We start from the raw sequence: 22,770 nt of genomic DNA, 5'->3' as shown, positions 1-22,770 counted from the left end.
GTGGCACTTTCATACACAGCCGGGTTGACCAGACTCGAGTTTGACTCGAGTCACCATTATCTGATAACTCGACTTGACATGAGTCATTTTCTCAAAATACGGAAACGACTCGTCGAGACAATTTGGGTATTGACTCGACTTGGACTCGAGTCATTGTGCATGACTCGAACCAAGCCATATGACTCAAGACTGTACAACGGCCAAGACCGACATTTCATTGTAATTTCGAAGAAAAGTACAGTTGGACATGAATGTTGGAATTTCGTCTATTGATCCTGGTACTTGACAATGCGACAAGAAACAAGTCAGGAAAATTAGTTGTCGACAAGAAACAAGTCAGGAAAATTAGTATATCATAAATCCAAATCATTCAATATCACCAAACAGTGTTGACTTGTGTGTGACTTGGACTCGTACTCGAGTCATAATACCATGACTCGGACTCGACCGTCTGCTCGGTGACTTGGACTCGGACTTGACTCAATGGTGAATTGAAAATGACTCGACTTGACACGAGTCAAAACTATGAAAGTGAGATTTACATGAGACTGGGAGCCCGGTGACTGTGTTACTGCCCTGATATATAACATACACGTGATCAGATTCCCTGCTGGGGCTCATTGAAATTTAGGACACCCATTACGTTTCGGCAACATTGCACCAAGTTCATCATGTCCTTTTTCGATCGGGTAGCTGTTCGCTAAAAATAAAGCAAGGCTGGCGATCTCTTCGACTTGAAGCGATGACGTTGGAATATTTAGTAACTGTCTGAAAATGTTGACTTGAAAATATAAGATAAATACATTCACTAAATGCCTTAATTGTGATGGATTCGGCATGACATTTACTCGCTTAGGATATATTTGATTGAGAGGCCGTCGCTGGCCTGCAAAATTGTCTTGCGAACCGCAGCACATCTGAACTAGTTAAAATAGGGGTGGGGGGATTTGTATATGAAAAGGAAATTTCAAATAGCATTTGAACATACTTTAAGCAAACAAAAAACAGCCATAAGAAGCATACTTTCGGATATAACTGGTAGACTACATGACAGTTCGAACATGAACAATTTGGGAAATCCGTTACAATTCTATAGTCGAATTCCTCCCTAGAAATTGCAAAATTCCCCCCAAGGGGGGAATTCCTCCCCGGTTGGGAACCGCTGGACTAGGAGTTGTCTATGGAATCGGACACCCACCTTGGCCTAGGCGATGTAAAGAGGAGGCATGCACACTGAATGAAAGTAAAGAAGATAGTATAGAAAAAGAAAGCGACAAGAAATAGGGCGGCATGTCATGGGAAGCGAGATCGATAGGTCAGTCGTGGTCCGGTAATCTTGAGGATGGACTGTATTTATTTAGTAGTAATTGCTTGTATTTCGACTTGAATGTGGTCATGCTCGTCGACTGCCGGATGGCCGGCAGTGAAAGTATATGACCCTGTCGGAGTAGTGGGTTACTTCAGCATTACCTTTCAGTCATTATATACTAGGCTTACCATACGTCCTCTTTTTTGACTTTTTTGAAAGTGTCGTCGGAGGACGCCCTTTTGTCCTCTTTTTTGAGATTTTGTCCTCTTTTTTAGGATTTAGAGCCGATTTAGAGCAAATTGCGAGTGGTATGCCATATATTAGCACAGACGTGAAGCTCCGACGGGTGAAAAACGGTGATTATAGCTCTGAGCGAAAAGATGACCTTTTTTTTTTTTTTTAGTCATCCACCTAGCAATGTGGGGAGAAAAACGGTATTTTGAGTTCTGAGCGGAGGAGATGACTCCGTGTGCCACTATACGTCTCATCATAGTCGGATGAAAAGGTTGATGAATACATTTTTAGCGTTCAACATAACTAAACTTACCTTATTTTCTAAAATTTTCCAAATGGCTTAGTAGCCCAACTCAAATGCTCCCGTGGCCCACCAGTGTGCCGGGACCCATCCATGCACTACGTTGTAATTGTTTGCCTTGAAAAGATGGTGCTACTTTTAAACTCCTACACCCTAAATTCAGACTCTACCAATCATTTATCCTTCACTTTGCCCACCCTCTCCTATTCCAACTCCAGTTTTACAAGATAGGCTTTATTACACTAAATGCATCCTCTGCACATAATAATACATGCGTTTCTCCCTGGGAGCCTCCATCTTGCACTCGATCCGGGCCATCAGCATGCTGATTGTTGTCAACTCCTCAAAGATTTCGTGTTGCAACCCCACGGCCTTCTGCAGCCTACGTATCGAAGGCCAGCAGTCTTCCAGCATCACCATTTCGGTAATGTGAGAATCGAGCAGCAGGCTCAGCCACGAAACGACCTGCATTGAAAAATGTAACAATGCTTCGACACGAGCCTTGCAAAACTCTAACAGCCAACAATACCTGATTCAAACTCGGTTCTGACGACGAGAGACCCAATTCTTCGAGGAGTCCGGTTAGGAAGGCCAAAAATTTCTGAAAGTAATGCAAAATTTGCGAAAGTTTATAAATAAGCAGAGTAGCGTAATGTGGACAAAAAAGATCTAATTCAAGTACTAAAATTGCAGAAACGGTAGTTTGAAAATCCAGCATTGGGCAAGGGACTTCCCAACAAGAAATTGACCAGAACTATAATTGGCCCGATTCCCAAATCCAGACTAGAAAGCTTTGTTCAACATTCTACGTTTGGTATTATCAATTACAACACCACAAATTCAAAAAAGGAGAAAGATTTCGATTTCAGGCATACGAACGACAAGCAGACACACGAACAGCGCAAATTGATGATCGATCACCAATCAATTGTGACCACACAGACTAAGTCGCAAAATAGTTATTACTGTAGACTCGCGTGGAGAAAGTTGCAATATACTGCGATCTATCGCCAAAAATAAAACTCGTCCTTCATAAAACTGCCGATAAATGGTGTATTACAGGCAAGTGCTTATGAATCGAGGTTTTGCAGCATTTCAATGCAAAAGTAGTGAAAAGTAATTGAAAAATTCTCACCCTACAAAGTTGCAAGTATTGAAAGTATTAGAAAAGCAGACACAGTAGAAGTGACGAAGTCAAAAATGTACCAGTGGTAGTAGAACCAATTTTTCGAAAATGTTACAAACACAGCTTGCATATTCTTCACCGCGATAAACACCTACCCGAACCGCAGGAAATGGCATCGCGGTTAATTCCTCCCTCAAAATAGACGTGGTGTACTCCAACTGAATGGTTTCGCGCCTGACATCACACGAGTCAAGGTTGACAAACAAAAATAGTAAATCTTGTAAAATTGTTGCTCAATACCAGACACGGAATAAAGCAGGGGTTTCCAACCGGTGGGCCATGGGCATTTTTCAAGAAGGGGGAAATGATAGCAAGCTTTAAAAAAACTCATCTTATCACGATCAAGTCAAAGAAAATAAATTAAAATTTAAGCTGCAGGAAGAGGTGGCCACTCGACTGAGATTAGAGAAAGATAGTTAGACCCTATCTCGGGGAAAAGGGTACCCTAAGCCTGATCAAATAGCGATGCCATTGCGCGCCGTTACTTATGAAAACAAATCAAAACACTATCGCAGTGTCTTGGATATTCATCATGACATGAGGCTGGCTTCTTTTCACCACCAAACATTTTATAAGAGCAAAAATAAGCTCAACCATCACAAAACTGAATACGTAATGACTAATTAAGGTACTATCATGTTCATTTTCCGTTCTATTTATATCACTTTATCATTCTAACGACTAGATACTGGATAAACCGTTTTTTTAAATCAATCAATTTTTTCATAAGGTTAAAAATAGAGGGGCCATTGATTTTTCAAAATTTTCAAAGGGGGTCAACACGGTTAAAATGGTTGGGAACCCTGGGATTAAGGCATCGGTTTTACAAATAACGAGTCCAGTTTCGTGCACCAAATACCGCAGCCAGGCACATATCATTGCTAGTTATCAGTAACATCGTAAGACGTTGTACATATCACTATGATTATAAAGGATACATGATGCTTGATTGGCTGTTTTCGTCAGTTCCTCCATTTGTGTCATCTTCAGAACTAAATGAAAAATATTTGTTGGCGCTTACTGATAGTGGGTTTAACAACTGAAAATGAATATTCTCAGAACTTGAACTTTGCCATCAGCATTACGGTATCAGACAAGAAAAATGTAGGTAAAAAAAATGTTTAAAATAAATTTCAACCATCACAACAGGAGGGTCAAGAGAGAGAGCACAAAAGACAGATACTGACCGGGTCATTACAGACGTGATACACTGCACGACGATGGACTCGGGTGTCTCGTTCAATTTTCGAATGCAAACACGTGCGAATTCCCAGTCTTCTTTATGAAGTATTTGTGAAATTAGTCCGTGCGCCCACCTGCGAATAGTCATAACTAGCAACCAAACGGCACAAATAGCAGACATATAAGGAAGATTGCGAGTGATGTGAAAATACAGACCAACTCGTCATTCACCATACTGTAATTATGTATCAGGGTTGTAACCAAGTCGGAAATCTCCGAGTCACAAGTCAATCTCACTTTCATAGTTTTGACTCGAGTCAAGTCGAGTCATTTTCCATTCACCACCAAGTCAAGTCCGAGTCCAAGTCAGCGAGCAGAGGGTCGAGTCCGAGTCATGGTATTATGACTCGAGTCAAAGTCATTGTGTTGACTGCTCAGTCTCCAGTTAAAGTCTTGTTAAATTCACTTTTTATAACTGTTTGGTGATATCGAATGGTACGCATATATATTTCACTAATTTTCCTCACTTTTAGCAGTTTCTGGTCGCATTATCAAGTACCAGTACCAATAGACAAAATCCCAATAGTGTGGTTACATAACTATTCTTCGAAATTACAAGGAAATGTCGGTCTTGGCCGTCTGAGTCTCGAGTCATATGACTTGGATCGAGTCATGCGCAGTATTTTGACAAAATGACTCGAGTCCAGTCGAGTCATCAGAAAATCCCGACTCGAGTCATTACAACCCAGTTATGAATACTAATCTTTTAAAAGAGAAATTCAAGTTGATTCAGCAGATAAATCCTGTGACGAAATAAAATTGTAGTAGCCTAAAAGTGGCGCAAAATCTACTTGAGGATAGAGAAGTACTTCGTAACTCACCACCACTCACACCATTTTTTTTTTTCATAGCCTACTTGGTAGAATTTCAACCACACGCCTCAGAGGTCCCACGTCTTGAATGTCACTCACCTCCCTTGGATATGACCCGTGTCGACAATTTTCAGTAAAGTTTCGCGTGGCCAAAAATCTTTTCTGCCGTCGTCCGTTCCCACTTTGTCGAAAATGCTTCGCATCGTATCCGTACGGTAGAACCTCTCCATGTATGTTTCGTTGTGAATGCCCACAAACTCCGACCACAAGCGTTCGAATTTCGCCTGGGAATTCGCCTGCGAGGTCGCGATATAAAATAATTTTAACCGACATCGGATGAGCAATGAAAAATCAGAGCATATGAAAAAGCAGGGCCTTACTACATCAGCCGGGACAACATCGAACAGATACTGAAATTGAATAGTTATATTCATATGGAAATAAACCCGAAATTTTGATGCTGACACTCGTCAGGGGTAATCGTCATTTACTAGTAGAGAATTAGAAAAAAACGTTATATGTCAACAATCGTATCACAAAATGTGACATCACCGGCATGAAATTTCAAATTATCGAGGATTCTCTACTAGTAGCTGACGAGTGTCAACCAAAAATATTCAATTTTGCAATATGAATATATTATTCAGCGGTATATTGAAGTGCTGTACCTCCAAGAAGCTCTTCAGATAACTGAAATATATATTTAAAAGTGGCTTGAACGACCGACTCAGTGTTTATATGCTTGGACTACTTATAAAGCAGTTATAGCTGACGTTTGCATCATTTGCCACAAAAACTATGAGAATTAGCCCTGAGTCACTGCAATTGAATCAATTTTCAAAAGTATAGCCATATCCGTTTATCTCATCAATAGCAAGTAGGCAACCCTTCAATTAGATGACTTTTGGAAACTACTCGCTCAGATACTTTTCATCTTCATTTTGTACTTCCACTTGAAGTAGCTGTGACACATCTCGAAAATCGTTACTTTTACTTACAATGCACTACAAATATACGCGGTGTTACTGCTGTTTACAGTCGAGTAGCGTTTCCCATACCTTTTTTACACAATGGCCAACACGACAAAATTTTTATTATTACTCATACTAACGACATTGACGCTCAAGGCCTTTTTAGGTTAACATAATTCATAGGCAGCACGCTACACGATATCTCAAAGTCGCAACTCTCTAGACAGATACTATCAAGGAATGGAATCATGCAAGTCAATTTGCCTTCAATTGTCATTGTACTCCACTGTGGTGTATTAGGTTCTTGAAAATACATCCTACTCGTAAAGATGTTTATACGCGTGTGTACAATGGGCCTGGCTAAGAATACGGTTCGTTAAGGTTGATTGGTTAGAAAACTCAATATTGCATGCCATTGAACATTTAAGAAGAACGTCGGTGAAGATTTCAGATTGAATGCGCCGTGTAGAACCTCGAACGACGTGACCACATATTCATATCTCTTCTTAGTGGACAATTCCAGAACTTAATCAACGGATTACCTACCCAGATTTTTATAGTGCATAATGTCCCACGCTACCCTTTGCTCTCAGCCAGGGTTGTAACCAAGTCGCAAGGTTCCGAGTCACAAGTCAATCTCACTTTTATACCAAGAATGTGGTGACTTTACTATTCTTCGAAGTTACAATGAAACGTCTGTCTTGCCTGGCCTAGTCTCGAGTCATACGACTCAGTATGAATCATACACAAGGACTCTACTGAATACAGAAATTGACTCGAGTCGAGTGATTTTACGCGTTTGAAAAAATGACTCAAGTCAAGTCACGACTATGGTCATTACAACCCTGCTCTCAGCATACTTACGTCGACCAGCTTCTTGATCCTGTTTTCGTCGTAAAAGTGGAATCCCTGCAACACAGCGAAAGAATAAATATGACAAACAAAAGATCTCGAACAGACTCGAACTACCTTTGTCTGCGTCCATTGGGGGCAGCTGGGCATGCTCACGGCGTTGGCCTGTTCGTTTTTCATGATCGCTTGGGACAACGTCAAGGCGCCGACCTTGAACTCGACCTTGTGCACTTTATCGGGCGAGTCCAACACGAGAACGTCGTCGAGGGCAAAAATCTGGCGGGGTAAAATTTTTACAGCTTGCGAATATATTCCAACACCAAAAGTTGGACTCGACTCGAGTAAATTTGTATATTATAGGCTACAAATTAGAAATCAGTTTAAAATTATAGAATTATTAGTAGGGCGAGTTTTTGTCAAATCCGTGGAGACTTGCATATATTTACCACAAAAGTTGCATTCACGTACAAGTTCCTTGAAATTATCAGGGTATGAAATACTCGAATCGATCAGTATTGAAGGTACTGTAGCAAAACTCAGTGTTGGCGACTTCAACAAAATCAATAGCCTGAAAAGTTACCCAGTGAAAATATAATCTAGCCCAGTGGTTCCCAACCTTTTTCGGCTCATCGCCCCCTTTTGAAGCTCCACACCGATCATCGCCCCCCAAATATTGGGCAACTAAAAACAGCACTTCGTCAGCCCCCCAAACATTGGTCTTTGGCCACATAGGGTGATAAGCCAAACCGCAGACCTCCCTCAGCCAGTGGGCCTTTTGTCGCTACATATAAGCTATACTCTATTTCATGTACTGTTTGGTGAGTCACCGTATTTCGCCTAATCGCGCGAAGCGCGATAAATTTATAAACTCATGTTTGAATCGGTCAATATGGTCGGGAATTGCGTACACATCGCTATCAATTTTTATCCTCTTTCTGCTAGCGTAATCAGATTTACCGGTAGAACTGAGTTTGGTGTATTGGAAAAGGTAGGACCCCTAAATAATAATTAAACAACTTCGGTCGGAATCGTTGTTATATTGACTTCGTTACATCATGCTATTTCGTGACCTCCTATATCTGCTATGTCAGAAGATATGGAAATCGTCAAAACGTACCAAACTAAAAGACGCACATGATTTCAAATTGGTATTTCTGTACTGGCAAATAATTTTTTCCTTGCGGGATGGCATTTGTCCTGTAGGGTTAAGGTCGCCAGGACAGGAACATTCGACGCCAGCCATTGAGGCGCCTATGGACAATTAAACATATATGTATATCAAAGTTTCCTGTCAGCACAAGGGCATTCCTTTTCGGCCAAGGCCTTTTCGCAGCTGATCGTTCTGGCACACTTCTCGGAGTCGCATGTTATATGGCCTCTAACTTCATATGTATTGGTGCGTCGTGGCGCAGTAATGATCGACGCCGAAGTCTCCCACTTCCATAAATCATGCGTATTTTTGTTGGGTGACGGGTACCACAAAATCAAGATATATTATATTATTAAATCGAGCGCCGCGCGAAAAATTTCTGAAAAAGTTGCATGAATTTCTAAAAGATTACTCTATAATTATTGTTAATTCACAAAATAATTTTGGGCCCCCCTCGAGTTCGGGCCCCCACCTCCAATTGGGGAGTTTGGGATGCGGTAGTTGCGGTCTCGACTCCAATATTGCCGTTTTAACGCGCCATCGCCCCCTTCGTTGCTTTCGCCCCCTTCGTCCGTTTTCGCCCCCCTAGACTGCCAAATCGGCCCCTGGGGGGCGATATCGCCCACGCTGGGAACCACTGATCTAGCCTGAATGTACGTCAAATCAGAAAGGACCTCAAATTTAAACGACAATGAAATAATCAAGCGATCAATTTACATATAGTGCCACATATTTCCAGTAGGTTGGTTGCACGAAAAATCGAAAAAAGTTGCATAAAGTAGCAATATATTCCCCCAAGCAGCTTAAAACACCATACTACAAACTCCTGAGTATTGAGGAACCTGCTGGAAGTTGTAAAAAAAGTTACAGAAACTTGCCCTTGTCATCAGTCTCACTAGACATAAGAATTATGTGGTTATCCAAGCCTGCCCCCCTGTTATTTTCATACTGGCAACTCTATGATGCCGCAATAACGGCAGACAGATAAAAAAAAAGTGTTCTACAGATCTTAACATCCCGCGTGTGGGCTGCTACAGCTCAATCACCCGTATCATGATTTGGCTGAATTTTTACGACGATGTCCTTGCTGTCGCAACCTATTCCTACAGGCTCGCCGGGGCGGGCACCGGTTCGTCTCGTCAGTGGCTGGGTTCTTTGAGGACAGCCATGGGTATTGAACCCGTGAGATTTTATTTGCGAGAACAGAGTGTTGTAAACATTGATCTGGGTTTTACCAAGATCAGAATAATTATACCCAGACACCAACCAAACCAGTGAATTAGTTATTTGGTTAGTTACCAACAAGATTGACGTATATTAGAGATGTAAAACCATGTAAATCAAGTAACTAACTCGATTGATATCCGCTACTACGTCCAGAGTCTGCAGTATACTTCCAAACTTGATGTCGATCAGTTCCAGCTTACCCTCTGCCAAAATAACACACATCAATGTCGTTACCGTGGGATGGGAAAATGTTGCGGGATGAGCAATAATACCAGAAAGCGCGACGACCTGATCTGGGCAGATAGAGACCAGCTTGCGATCCTTATTCGCCTATAAAGGAAATGGAATAAAAAGATATCAAATAGATGGTCAGTGGTATAGAACTAGAAGATTGCTCTCAACACAATATCTACCGCAACAATATACATATATATATATATATATTTTATCTTCAACACTTCTCAGGCGCTTGTCATCAAGAGTTATCGTCACACTAAACGGATTCGAACAGATTCAATTAGGTGAAACCAAGATAGCAAAGTATGCTATAACAGCCTGTGAATTACCATGAAATAAGCATAGCAACAACGGTGACACCAAACAAAGTACAGTTACAGGTAAAACGACATACCGGTATGACAAACACAAATCAAACTAATGGGATATTGCAAATTGTACAGAAACTCGTCACAAGTAACTCCCGAAAAGTTTTCCATTTTAAATATATGTATTTTTGCAATGGATATTGTGACGAAAATAACAATATTAATAAATATAAAAATTTTTTGACCCCACCTCTAGTTGCATCACACGATCAGCTTGGATATTTAACGACGTATATGTACGATATAGCTTCACAGTGGTCAGCCATCCGTCACTCCCTGCGTAAAAAGACAAGGTGTGCTTACAAGAGTGAACTTTAAGAAAGCATTGCACCAACTAATCGACACCCACATAAAACGGCGTAGGACGGGCCCACTTTTGTCCGGAGACAACAAGTCGATACCAGACTCGAGTCCTCGTTTAATAAGGGCGACTGCAGGTAATGTGGTGTGTCTTCGTCAGGCTTCATGACTGCCGTCAGCAAGTGCGGGTTCTGAACGAGAAGTGATGCGTTATGAGTAGGGCGATTTTTTTTGACATGTCAAAAAAAGTCAAAATTGTAAACAGTCAAAATTCTTTCAAAACCTGCATTTCGTTTGTAATGTAGATTCTGCATTGCCGGGGAACTTATCGTTTGACATTTTACAGCTTGTAGCCTACTTTATAGGCCTACCGTTGTGGGCGGCCCATTGTCTGCTCATTGTGAATCATAAACATTCAAATAAAACAAATAAGTTGACATGGTGTTATGCTCAAGGTACCGCAAAATCCTAACTGAAGCAATACTGCTTGGGCATTGCATGGTTCTTATATCAAGAAGCGCATGATGAAAAATTGTGATGCAGAATGAAGCAACACGGTGTGTCACTAGCAGTGTACGCACGCACAACTTTCTATCCGAGAATGCAGGAAAGTATCTTTCATTGTTGTACTACAACAGATTTTAATTATTTTTACCATAATACGTGATGTAACTACTGGAAATCTTCATAGGGCCGGAATTCGTTAAAATAATGTTTTTCATGAAAAAATTTGTCTCTTTTTGAGTCAAAAAAGTTTTTCAGGCCGAACTAAGGCCTGACATTTCGAGCCAGAAATGAACATAACTAGTACAATTAATACATTATGTGGGAAAACACCTAATTTGTATATGCATACGTTAGGACAAAATCAAGTTTTTTAAGGTAAAAAAATTTCAAAATTTTGACATTTTAGGTCAAAATCTTCGGTTTTCAGGTAAAAAAATTGCCCTAGTTATGAGTGGTAATTGGGTCTAATTTTTTCGAGTACTGAAAGTATACAGTCCTTGCCACTAAGAGTTGATTTATCCACGAGAATTCGACACTACTTTCCACAGCTGACACTATTTTACTGGCTACTTGATAAATTTGTTAGGTTACCTAAAATACGCTACACACCAAATTCACCTCGACTACAACCCGTAGAAGCTTTGCTACTAGAGGAGAAATTTCAGATTTGATAAATAAAATTCAGTATTAAATTTTTTCAAATTACCCAACCACTCCACGAAATTGTCATGTTGTTTAAAAGTTGATGTACAGCAAATTTGGCTCGATTCCATCCAAATTTTGAATTTGAAAAAAAGCAGGATTTACGGTGGCTAATTCTGTAACAAGTGACGATATTGTAAGAAAATGTTATTTGAACAGCAGTTCAACAGTTACTCGGACCATTCGACTGCAAAGAGCCGAGGAATGGAAGTTTCAGCCACTACGAGCTAGAATAGACAATTGTATTGAAAATTTGGCCAATATCATAATGATCCTACGCAGTTATCAAAACAAGATAACATGACATCGCAGCACTCAGCATTCCGAGTTGAGCATCAAGATTCTAGTCAGGCAGAGTCAACTCACCAAGACGCTATAAATAGTAAAAGCGAATTTGAACTTGTGTTACTTTCATATAATGGCAAAGAAAAGTAAGCAAGTTACTTTCATCAAACTTATATGTTTTCTTATTCGTTCGTCAAAACTATCTATCTTGTAGCCTCACGCTTTGGATGCTAATCAAAGTTTCAAAGCTTCAATGGAAGATGGTGTCGTAGGCCTAGCAGTAATTCCTGTCGATAAAATAGTTCTTCGAAAAAACGGGCAGTTAATTACCACTGGTGACTTTTCTGATAACAGATAATGATTTTCTACCAATGCCTCCCATTCAAATGGATACTCAGCAGCATAGCAAGAGAAAACATTCGCTCCCTCGACCAATAGCCTCAGAAACATTGCTCAAAAGTTAGATTACGGCATCACTGGCAAATGACTTACCGTTTCATCCCAGCAAACAATCATGATCATGAGACTACCGTCATCTAGAATCGCAGTGTCGACGGACATGATTTTTACAATTTTAATGGGAACGGAAGAGCAGGGCGATATGTTCTTTGGGTCTTCCAGGATGTCTGACAGGAAGTGGATGGAGCCTTCTTCGAATATTACAACTGGCTCCACACCGGGATGAGTCGCAATGCAGTGGATAGGATGTTTGACCTGCAATAAAGATGGCGTCTGTGTAATCATTGTGGTTTGGGCTAATGGGCTCTGCTCCATACTGAATATGTGCTTCCAATTTAATGATACTACTTTAAGAGAAGTCAAACTTGCTCAAGTGAAAGGAGTTTTGTAATGGTCCAAGTGCAAGCAGTCAAAGGTTTCGAATCAGGTTTGAAAATTCTTCGAACTTGTAACTTCATGAGTTGGTTTAATATTATGAGTTGCACTTACAGAATTTTGAATATTTCTATCACCAAGAATGGCAAATTTGGCTACAAAGACGAAAAATGCGTTTCAGACAAGAGATCTCATTGCAGCGAAATATTATCCTTTTTTCTGAAGCATTGAACACTGTGCTATGGTTGGTTCATTCGGGTATGTGGTTACTGTAGTTCAATTTTAAATATTTGTTTATGAGGAATTACGTCTCGAGTGCACCTAGATTTAGCTGGTTCTCAATCCTTGGAACAATATTTAGATCTAAACCGACCAAATTCTTTACTCAAACAAGATTGTCTGGTCACAAGAGAAAATAAATCTTCTACCGTAAACGTTTCACTTTCGTCGAAATTATGCAACTTCAGTGTGCGTAACGTCCTTTTGTTTTGTATGAACACAAATTCCTGTTCTTCCTCTGAGAATATTCCGGGTGCGGTTATCTTCCGGCCCTTTGCGTTCGGACAGTTCCAGGACCGGATAACTTTTCCATCATATGGCTGAAATGCATATTTGAATATAGCATAGCATTCCAGAAATTTTGAGTCGGAACTTGCATCATGAAAGACCCAAATTATGGTACATTCGGTTTGTATTTCAATTGCAGACTAATTTTTTCGACTACAACAAAGGTCAATGGGCTTGTACTGCCGCATTGGAAGGAATATACTTTCCCGCTAACTAACGAGTTCCTGTGCTCGTAATACAATCTACAAAAGTGGTAATCTTACAGCTAACCAGCTGAACCAATCTCAAAATTATGTAAACTCATATTTACCATTCATCTCCATTATTAATCAGTGTCTAATATAACTTTCAATTGCTATATACTTGTTCGAGAGTATTTGGCGGGATGTCAGTTGTAACCTCACTGTGAGTTATTTCCAACAGTCTCCAATTGGCGATAACTCAAGTTGAATACTATTTCGTTAGGGAGAAGCAGGACATTATTTCTTGACACCTTATGGGACATGATAATTGGGATTTGTCTATGAATTGTCTAAAAATATGTCTCTAAGAATCGGAGGGTGGGGGGCTGCACTTAATTACACCCCATGCTCCTTTGTCATAATATCAAAATAAATTCGATGCACCATCTTTCACCATTCAACCTATAGTAATCATGCAATTACGATACATCCTTTAGAACACCCCAAACGGCCCAAACAGAGATATCGAATTCACAGCAGACATATAACATTGAGCCTACCCAATCAACTTCCAGCACTGGTGTGAGGCTCACCTGGATTAGAACCGCTCTTGCGTCATGTGTTATCAAGGCTTGGTTGGAGTCGGGAACATTACAAACTCCCAGAACGTTCGTGTACGATTCCTTCCCACTCAATAACCGTGGAGTTTCCAATGTCGTCATCTCCAGTTAAGTCCCAATCTTTCGGTGTATATACAGCTTACAACGACCAGCCAGTGTATTCACTCAACTCAAGGTTTGTAACAAAACGTTAGATTTGTCAATTATAAATACAAGTATAGAGATTGAGAAAAAAACACCGAGTTTCTAAAATAAAGACAAAACCAAAATGTGAAATATGAGGAACAAACAATGATTTGTGGACATGACTCACATGAGAAGAGCCATCAGATCAGACTGATATTATAATTTTGAGCCGATACCGATATATAACATATTCTCGCCGATATTTCCTACGGCCTACGCTACAAAAAAATTAGATAAATTTGGTCTCAAATTTAACACATTAGGATGATTTGGTATCTTTTTCAGCAATTTCCGTCTTACTGGTGGAGTGAGGTCTTAAAATTGAGACAGATTCAGCTGCTTACGACCATACAGAATTGTCACGATCATTCGGACCTTCATAATAATCATAATAAGACCAACAAGCGCATCTTATAATTAATTAATTAATTAAGACTGTTTTTTGATGCATCAATATTTTTGTTCTTGTTTTCAAGACGAATTTTGCTAATCCAGAAACAACATGGTCTGTGGTCTTAAAAATGAGACCGGAAATTTGACATGAGAAAAGAACACACAAGACACAACTAGCTTATTGAGACAATTTTTGATTGCTAGTTGGTTACACTCCGATCTATCTTGTGGCCAGCTGAAGCTAATAATCAAAACATTTGCTCTGAGCCACATGTGAACGCGATCAACCATATCATATGTAAATAAGTGGGTGACTCCAGAAACTTGTCCATTTTAAACCACTGGACCAACGAATGTATAACGATTTGGTTGGTGTATCGCCTTGTTTATATACTATTATTAAATTTTTAAATATAGTAGGAAAATTTAGGAATACAGTTTTATCTCACTTGATAACTGAAGTTTTTTTTTTATCTCAGGTTGAACGAGAATTTTGCTTGAAAACATAAAAAAATTGAGTGGTAAAATATTCTTAGGATACAAAAAAATCAGCATTACCGATTTCGAAATCGTACAGGATTAGATGGAAATCAATATTTTGTTTATATAGGTCTCTTGAAAGCACTGAGCCACACAAATGATTTTGCCGGCTAGTGGTCGTTTTGATCCCAAAATAGATTGATGATGACAACTGGTAAAGGCAAGCAGGAAGAAAGGCGCTTACTAATTTTCGGAGACGTGGAAATTATGAATGAATTAATGAGAATGCGATATATCTCTTGAGCGATGGTGATGTAATGATACTCGTGATTCGCAGGGTATAAGTTGACAATGAATATTGTATAGACGCACATCAAATTGTCAACTAATTGACTGCTGTGATACCAGATACCAGTGATGTTGATGTATAGTCCTGATAATGGTGTTCATTGTTCATCATTGAATTGGATTTGGAGTAGAGTAGATAATTGCATCAACAAATTTTATGGAGTTACGGTATTGGTATTTTCGTCAGCTGCAACGTCGGTTGTACGTAGACATTCTGTAAAGCTTTAAATTCAACACAATAACAAGAGAGATTGAGCAGTTGTATATGCATGTCACATTCCACTGTCCAGCGACATATGCACTGTGCACATCATGCACTGATGGTATGCATATGCACAGATCGTTTGTATGTCTAGCATGAGTTGGTGTATGTGCCACAAAAACATAAATGTCCTATTACCTATAGGATTCTTGCTGCCAAGTTATGATGAGAAATTAAAATATAACTTTTCTTCAAATCCTCACACCTCACGGATCAGATGGTGTAGTGGTATGGTGTTGCCTTCTGTAGATTAGGCTGCAGGCTGTAGATTAGGCTACAGGCTTAGTTATTCAGACCGAAAAATTGCTTGAATAATATTATTTGTATCGAAATGAACCCCAATATTTGTCCTGGCTTTGACCCGGTGAACAGTTTAGATTTAGGGTCAATATATAGGAGTAGGGGAGAGTCGGTAGGTATGGGCCACTAAATCTTACAAAGCTATAACTTGGCCAAACTTTGTCTAATATTCCTAAATTTTGGTATAGACTATCATTAGTTATCTGACTAACTATTACTGGTAGAATTAAGCTAAAATACCCATGTATTTGGAAGTGACATCAAATTTTGTAACAATACATCATTTTTGTAAGTAAAAAATAGGCTCCGAGGTATGGGCCGGGGGTAGTGAGGTATGGGCCGTTGTCTGTATTGAATCAGTAAATGCCATTCATATCCTGCAAACCTCAACTCTTGTCACAGTTACCAACAATTTGTATATACTGATATAAAGCTGGGCTGGAAGTGGACAATTCATATATTTCAATTCCCGTATTGATTGAAAGCCGTAACGCACAATGAAACAAGATAACTAAAGATATGTAACATGAAAATCACTAGGAAATCATGCTTCTTTTGCCTCAACTACCCCATCAAATCCAAATGTCACAGCTCTATCTATTATTTAAGTGGGGGTGACAAACCATGATACGTATTAGAGCATATTATGATGACATACTGTGCCAAAAACTTTTCTCCCCGTCATTAAAGACAGTATTGGAAAACGATTTTGAAATCTTTTTCATTTGAGACTCATCCCCTGGTTTTCCATATACCTGTTTAATGTAGCTGCACCAATTTTGTACTGACGGCATTCTTCTCTCCCTCCCATGCTTTAACGTTTCATATTGCCAAGCTCAGATCTGACTCTGAAAACTGGCTATTTATGGGTTTCATGATTTACTTTCAAGTGATTGTATATGGGAGGGATAAGACCAACACATTCTGTATTCTAGAGATAAATATATTTAATAGGATCATTCAAATATTGATTTCAGGTATATGTTATGCTGTCCCATACCCCAGCCTATTGAGGTATGGGCCGGCCCATACCCCAACCTGCTAAAAGGCCCATACCTCAAACACTCCATCTTGGGGATTCTTACCATAATTTCAAGATCCGAGAGATTGACAAAGCATTAAAACTATACTCTGTAGGCAGCATATTTCTATAGCTTTCACACCAAATGTAAGTCTGATCTAAACATGCACATATGTGGACTCAAACCCAAATTCCCTATTTTCAAATAAATTTACTTTAGGCCGAAAAAATTATATATCTCTAGCTGAGTCAAAAACTCCGCTGGCCTCATGGCTGTGAGTAACATGGGTGAGTCTGGAGCCTTTTGCTAACAATCACAGAGCTTGGCAACCATATGGGATGTCACAGTCACCAGATATGGCAGTGGCCCACACCTCAACAGTGGCCCATACCTACCCACTCTCCCCTACTTTTGAGCCATTCAGTACATCGAGCATAAGCCATCTGTTTGCCTCGAATATTCAAAATTTTTATGCCAGTGCCATCGTAATATTATTATTACCGATCAAGATAGCGTAATGGTTAAGCGTCCGGCTTCTTGATCGGTAGGTCGTGGGTTCGATTCCCGGCCGGGTCAGACCAAAGACCTCATTAGTAACACTGGTATCCATGGCTTCCCTGCTTGGCGCTCATGCATTACTGGGATAGCATGGAGGGGTGGTGCATGACTTGGAAAGTCGTAAAGGCTATATCTGCACTTCCTTGTCCAGCGGCATATGCACATCATGCACTCATGGTATGCATATGCGCAGATCGTGTGTATGCATATCATGAGTCGGTGTATATGCCGCAAAAACATGAAGGACAAAAATAAACTACGTCCTTTCCTTTCCTTTGGTCATACAAGTGTTGATGTTTTAAGTTCTTTTGAAATCTCTAGGCTACTAGTTGTTGACGTTTTCTGTACCTCAAACAGTCTCCTCAAAAACTTCCTTGCATGGTTAGGCGGCTACATCGGGCTGTGATTTAGCCATGCATGGTAATTCAAATTGTTCATTCCTATTTCAGGTAATCAAATAATAAAATGGTAAAGCTTTATTCGGTTGCTGTCGTTTTCAAGGCTCACTCCAAAGTCAACGCGCTAAAATCGGCGCAGGATGTCACAGAATTCGGATTCTTCCAGCGGTCCAGCGTGGCTGAATTTCTCAAGTTCACAACCACCGTGTGCGCCGAACGCACACAAGTAGGACAGAGGCAATCCGTCAAGGAACAGAACTACATGTGCCACGTCTTTATAAGAGACGATAGACTCGGATGTGTGGTGATTTCAGATCATGAATATCCGCGAAGAGTGGTGTTTACGATGATGTCGAAAGTTTGCGAAGACTTCGCTTCCAAAGTGCCTATGAAAGACTGGCCTAGTGGCCCTTCGGTCGGTATTCAATACGAGGAATTGCCAGAGTGGCTTTCGAAATATCAAGACCCGAAACACGCCGACGCGATGACTCGGGTGCAAAATGAACTCGATGAGACCAAAATTATTTTGCATGACACTATGGAATCGCTGATGCAACGCGGCGAAAAGTTAGATGACTTGGTCGCGAGATCGGACGACTTGAGCACGCAATCGAAAGCATTTTATAAGCAATCCAAAAAAATGAACTCTTGGTGCTGTACTATCCAATAAATTTTTTGTTTGAATTTTATAGATTATGATGGGGTCTCAAATTAAAGTTGGTAGTGTTAAAAATATTTGGGCGTCAGCCATTTCCTCAGAAAGCCACCGTATGCGAACTACGGCTGGACGATTTTCACGAGTGGCCCTATTGCTTTTCAATAATCTATGTGGTACCACCCGTAGAACAAATTTCAGATAGATGTCAGCCAATGTTATGATGGAATTTTAGTGATATGAGCCTAACACACGCAAGACCTTGATACCACAGAGATTGATGCAGTGCAATAAGTCCGCTCGTGAAAATCATTTTGCTGCAGTTTGAAAATGGTGACTCTCGGAGAGAAATGGCTCTTTCCTGAAATTTCTTACTCACTCTTCAATTGTGACATTATAGTTATACCGCAGTGCCCTTTTAACAGCGGGAAAGGATGAAATTGATAAGAACTGTGTTGCTAGCACGGCTGAAATGCCCAAATTGGACATTTACCTTTAATTTACTCCTGGTTTCAAATGTCGACTCGAGCAATTCCACTTTTTCAAAATGAATAGTCAATTTCATCGGTGGATGATCACTTTCACTTTGTGATTTGATTATGATTGTGCATATAGTGATATTATTGATGATAACTGGCATCACTGAAAAGGCGTTTAAGAGTTGCCAAGGTAGACTCCAACTGAGCATGACACATTTGTGATCTATAATATCCGGTTTATTGCCCTAGTTGCTCCGTGGAAGACTCATGTTTTTCGTGTCATTAACTCTGCATCAAATTTGTAAGATGAGTTTGTTTCGTTTTGTTTCTTGCCAAAATAACGACATTCCGTGCTCCATACCTATTTTAATGTTGAATCTTGCAAATGATCTTCGTTTTCTATTCAAGCAGAGAGCAGTTGTAGCATAAAATAATGTGAATTGAAGGTCTGTCAATTCTTCCTTTTACGCTGTGTTCAAAAGGACATACTCGTTTCTGGTTAATATGGCACAGAATGTGTGTACGTAGAAGCATCCTTACAATTTTTGTGTGATATCCATTTCACTAGCGTTTCATGTTATATTTTCTGTTACCAATATACTGGTATGATTGCGATACATGGGGGTTCTTTATGGTTAAATGCCCTCCATGCAATTCTCCTGTTACCTTAGGGTACTTCTACAGGGGTGGGTAGATTTGTAATATTTGCTTTACTGTCCAACAGTGTTCTGGTTTTTTGTGTGACACTGAGAAATTCGTAAATTTCATCCAATCCTTGATATGTTGTTACTGCTTACAGTTCCTTAATTTTTCATATAATCAGGGTGGCTGACCTAAAAGGCTTGGACATATCAAGGCCCATAGTGTGGTAAGGATTTCTAAATAGAACGAGTCTTGAGAAATAAATTTGCACCGCAGTTATTGTCTTTGACACCATGGCAACCCTACATCCGTCTAAAATTTGACTGAAAATTTTCTTGTTACCCCACCCGGAAAGTGTCCTGAAAACTTGGGCCGGCTTTTGATTTTAGGGTATGTTGTGTTGATGTTTCTCTATTTCTCATTGATATATTGCATGACCAGCCACCAAATGCTGTCTTGGCCAAGTGCTCGAGTGAGTTCGAGATATACACTTTTGGTCTGAATGTGGTAAATTTCAGTCAATTTGACCCTGTCAATGTATTTCATGCTGTGCTGGTTGCTGATTTTATAAATGTGTTCCTCTGATTTATCTCAATGCTGATGGTGTTCATTTCTATAATGACCACTATGTTACATAGAACCGATTCACTTGCTATGTATCTGAATTCTATAAATAGGCTGTAGATGTTTGATGGACTCTTATGTTCGGCCATTTTTGTCCATATCCTCTTATGATTTAACAATAAACAATGCTGAAAGGCTCCTATTACGTCTATAATTGGAATGCCTTGTATGGTATATTTCTTCAAAGTACTATTAAGTATGTTTGGTGCTCGATTGATTATGACAGGCCGCTGCATTACTTGTAAGATTGTGTATAAAGTCGAACACACAAGTGGTGATGCAAAGCTATGTGTAATCATGGTGTATATACAAAGTAAGCACTCAATGATGTGATTAGTATTAGAGAGTGGATGCTCTATCCTTTACTGTTTTATTTTTGTGATGCAGCCGGTGTGGACTAATCTTATAAATATGCCTGGAAGCTATTATTTTGTTATCGTGGAGCACAGCGATAACCCAGTGTATGAAGAGGAGATAATGACACCGAAGGCCGCTGCGGCCAAAAAGGATGATAATAGACATATGAATCAGTTCATCGCCCACGCGGCATTGGATCTAGTCGACGAGCACATGTGGAAAACTAATAATATGTATTTGAAGACGGTGGATAAATTTAATGAGTGGTTTGTCTCGGCCTTTGTAACGGCGAGCGGAATGCGATTTTTGCTGTTGCACGACGTCAAAAACGAGGACGGGATCAAGAACTTTTTCAACGAGGTGTACGAAGTCTACATCAAGTTCATAATGAATCCGTTTTACGAAAAAAACACTCGCATCCAGTCGCATAGTTTTCAAAGGAAGGTGCAATTCTTCGGGCAGAGACACCTGCTGTAGGAAATCCCCGCATTGATCTTCAGGCTACAGCGTGTGACCTATATTATCTCAAACTAAGTGCAATAACGCGCTTATTTCCACACTGGGATTAGAGGAGCTATTCTTAGCGTGGCGACCAGTGACTCATGGGGTTTCTCTGTGGTTGAGTATTTTGAACTTCATTATTCATGAAGGCGCCCTGTTATCACAGTCGGTTGGCCGCATATTACTAACTCGTCTTTATTCTTTTGCAAACTGGATTTAGAATCCGATTTCATAAGTTGAATATTTGTTATTGCGAATTTTCACAAGAGTTCGTCAGTATCGGACTACTACTTTTTCTCTTTAGAAGTCGAGTAGGTTTTGCTTACTTGTAGGCCTATCTCTTACTCAAGTGATCATGTTATTATACCTCCTCTTCTGCTTTATATATTATAAAGCAGAATGTGGTGTTAAGATATGTCAATTGTTAACATCAGTGGTTCTCAACCGTCGGTATGAGACAAGTTTCCTGACTGTTCGCGAGATAGAATTTTATATCTCAATTGCAGAATGCAATAAGTTGGGCGCTTGCTTATTAATAAAAGAAATAAAACGTTAAAATTAATTTAGAAGTATGGAACGTATTTTTGTGGTGTCGCAATTAGAGAGTTAATGGTCTACTTTGAGCATGCGTCGGAAGTTTGAATGTGTTATAAGAAACTGTTTGAATTTAGCCTGCACCTAGTTTCACACAAGTTACGTGTGAAAGCTCGGGAGACTTTCAAACAAACTTCGACAAATTATGACAATGCAATTAAGCGATACTTGGCAGTTGAATAAAGGCTAGAAAATAGCGAAGACCCATTTCTTTCTTAGGATATAATTATAATCAGGTTAGCGATCTTTAACATGAATTCACAAGCTCCGCCTTGCTGAAACCTCAATAAAACCATGTAGAAATATCAAGTATCAAAAAAGCATCGATGAATGAATTTCCAATATTACATGAAGTTGCATGCATTTGTCGTACGGTAATTAAATCTCTGATGTATTTTAGTTTCTGTAAGGTTCACAAGTCCGCAACTTCAAAAAGGTTGAGAGCCACTGGTTTACATTGCTTGAATACGAGTGAAATTGTCGTGACGACCAGGCCAAAGAGCCACTGTATCAAAGTACTGGATATGTTTTTGAAAATTGTACCTATTTGTAGTGCCATCGATCATGCGTCCTGCCGTTTCAAAAATGGGCATCTCCAATTAACTTCTAGCAATATGCTACCCGTCGACCAAATCTACATTTTGAAACAGCGTATACGAAGTACCGTTCAGATGTACATTTTCTACTTCTACACGCAGTGATTTCTGTTTGTCTTTGAAATTTCCGCCTCTGCTCGTTATCGAGTAGATATTTATGTTGTTAATAATACTTCAACCCTAGTAGCAACTCCGAGTCTCTAAATACATCAACCGCTTCTGATTTTCACTGTTTATTTTGACAGTCACATTTTAGCTTAACATGCCTCGCGTCCGAGCTATTACCGTGTAAGATACGCGATCTCAAATGGAGGAAACAGCAGATGGTACCGTGAATGTATCGAATGAAAGCGACACCGTTGATAAAGACCAGGGAAAGACGCCGGCTGCCGGCGTCACTATCGTGAAATCGGGCGAGAAGTCGTACACGAAAATCACGCCAGCGCAGAGTCAAGCGTCGGGTTTGAGTTCGCCGACGAAAAATGATTC

General features: G+C 39.9%; 3 protein-coding genes across 3 annotated transcripts; 2 read left to right on the top strand and 1 right to left on the bottom strand.

Annotated features, from left to right (window-relative positions):
* Nucleotides 1-2,062: 2,062 nt before the first annotated feature.
* Nucleotides 2,063-14,161, bottom strand: LOC145443121 (nucleolar protein 11-like). The gene is made up of 15 exons (XM_080321116.1): nucleotides 13,860-14,161; nucleotides 12,946-13,116; nucleotides 12,176-12,397; nucleotides 10,239-10,380; nucleotides 10,080-10,165; nucleotides 9,557-9,614; nucleotides 9,411-9,487; nucleotides 7,025-7,183; nucleotides 6,920-6,964; nucleotides 5,184-5,380; nucleotides 4,218-4,346; nucleotides 3,969-4,022; nucleotides 3,126-3,204; nucleotides 2,374-2,445; nucleotides 2,063-2,309 (listed from the first exon to the last, which is right to left on the bottom strand). The coding sequence occupies exons 1-15, from the start codon at nucleotides 13,986-13,988 to the stop codon at nucleotides 2,082-2,084; spliced, it is 1,848 nt and encodes a 615-aa protein (XP_080177242.1). The 5' UTR covers nucleotides 13,989-14,161; the 3' UTR covers nucleotides 2,063-2,081.
* Nucleotides 14,162-17,784: 3,623 nt separating this feature from the next.
* On the top strand, nucleotides 17,785-20,620 carry LOC145443749 (synaptobrevin homolog YKT6-A-like). The gene has a single exon (XM_080321706.1). The coding sequence runs from the start codon at nucleotides 17,901-17,903 to the stop codon at nucleotides 18,501-18,503; it is 603 nt and encodes a 200-aa protein (XP_080177832.1). The 5' UTR covers nucleotides 17,785-17,900; the 3' UTR covers nucleotides 18,504-20,620.
* Nucleotides 20,615-22,526, top strand: LOC145443751 (trafficking protein particle complex subunit 2-like). Its single transcript, XM_080321709.1, has one exon. It carries the CDS (start codon nucleotides 20,615-20,617, stop codon nucleotides 21,065-21,067), a length of 453 nt encoding a protein of 150 aa, XP_080177835.1. The 3' UTR covers nucleotides 21,068-22,526.
* Nucleotides 22,527-22,770: the final 244 nt, after the last annotated feature.

The sequence above is a fragment of the Botryllus schlosseri genome, chromosome 7 (assembly GCF_051294905.1).
Source record: "Botryllus schlosseri isolate E-star chromosome 7, Bs_hap1, whole genome shotgun sequence".
NCBI classification, from domain to species: Eukaryota; Metazoa; Chordata; class Ascidiacea; order Stolidobranchia; family Styelidae; genus Botryllus; species Botryllus schlosseri.
This window is presented reverse-complemented; position numbering and strand designations above follow the sequence as displayed.

Excerpts from the sequence above, each read along its gene's own strand:
- LOC145443121 (XM_080321116.1), bottom strand. The coding sequence starts at position 13,988 with ATGACGACATTGGAAACTCCACGGTTATTGAGTGGGAAGGAATCGTAC. Across the intron at positions 5,381-6,919 it reads GGATCAAGAAGCTGGTCGAC|GCGAATTCCCAGGCGAAATT; the intron begins GTAAGTATGCTG and ends GCGACCTCGCAG. Across the intron at positions 2,446-3,125 it reads TGCCATTTCCTGCGGTTCGG|AAATTTTTGGCCTTCCTAAC; the intron begins GTAGGTGTTTAT and ends CATTACTTTCAG.
- LOC145443749 (XM_080321706.1), top strand. The coding sequence starts at position 17,901 with ATGGTAAAGCTTTATTCGGTTGCTGTCGTTTTCAAGGCTCACTCCAAA.
- LOC145443751 (XM_080321709.1), top strand. The coding sequence starts at position 20,615 with ATGCAGCCGGTGTGGACTAATCTTATAAATATGCCTGGAAGCTATTAT.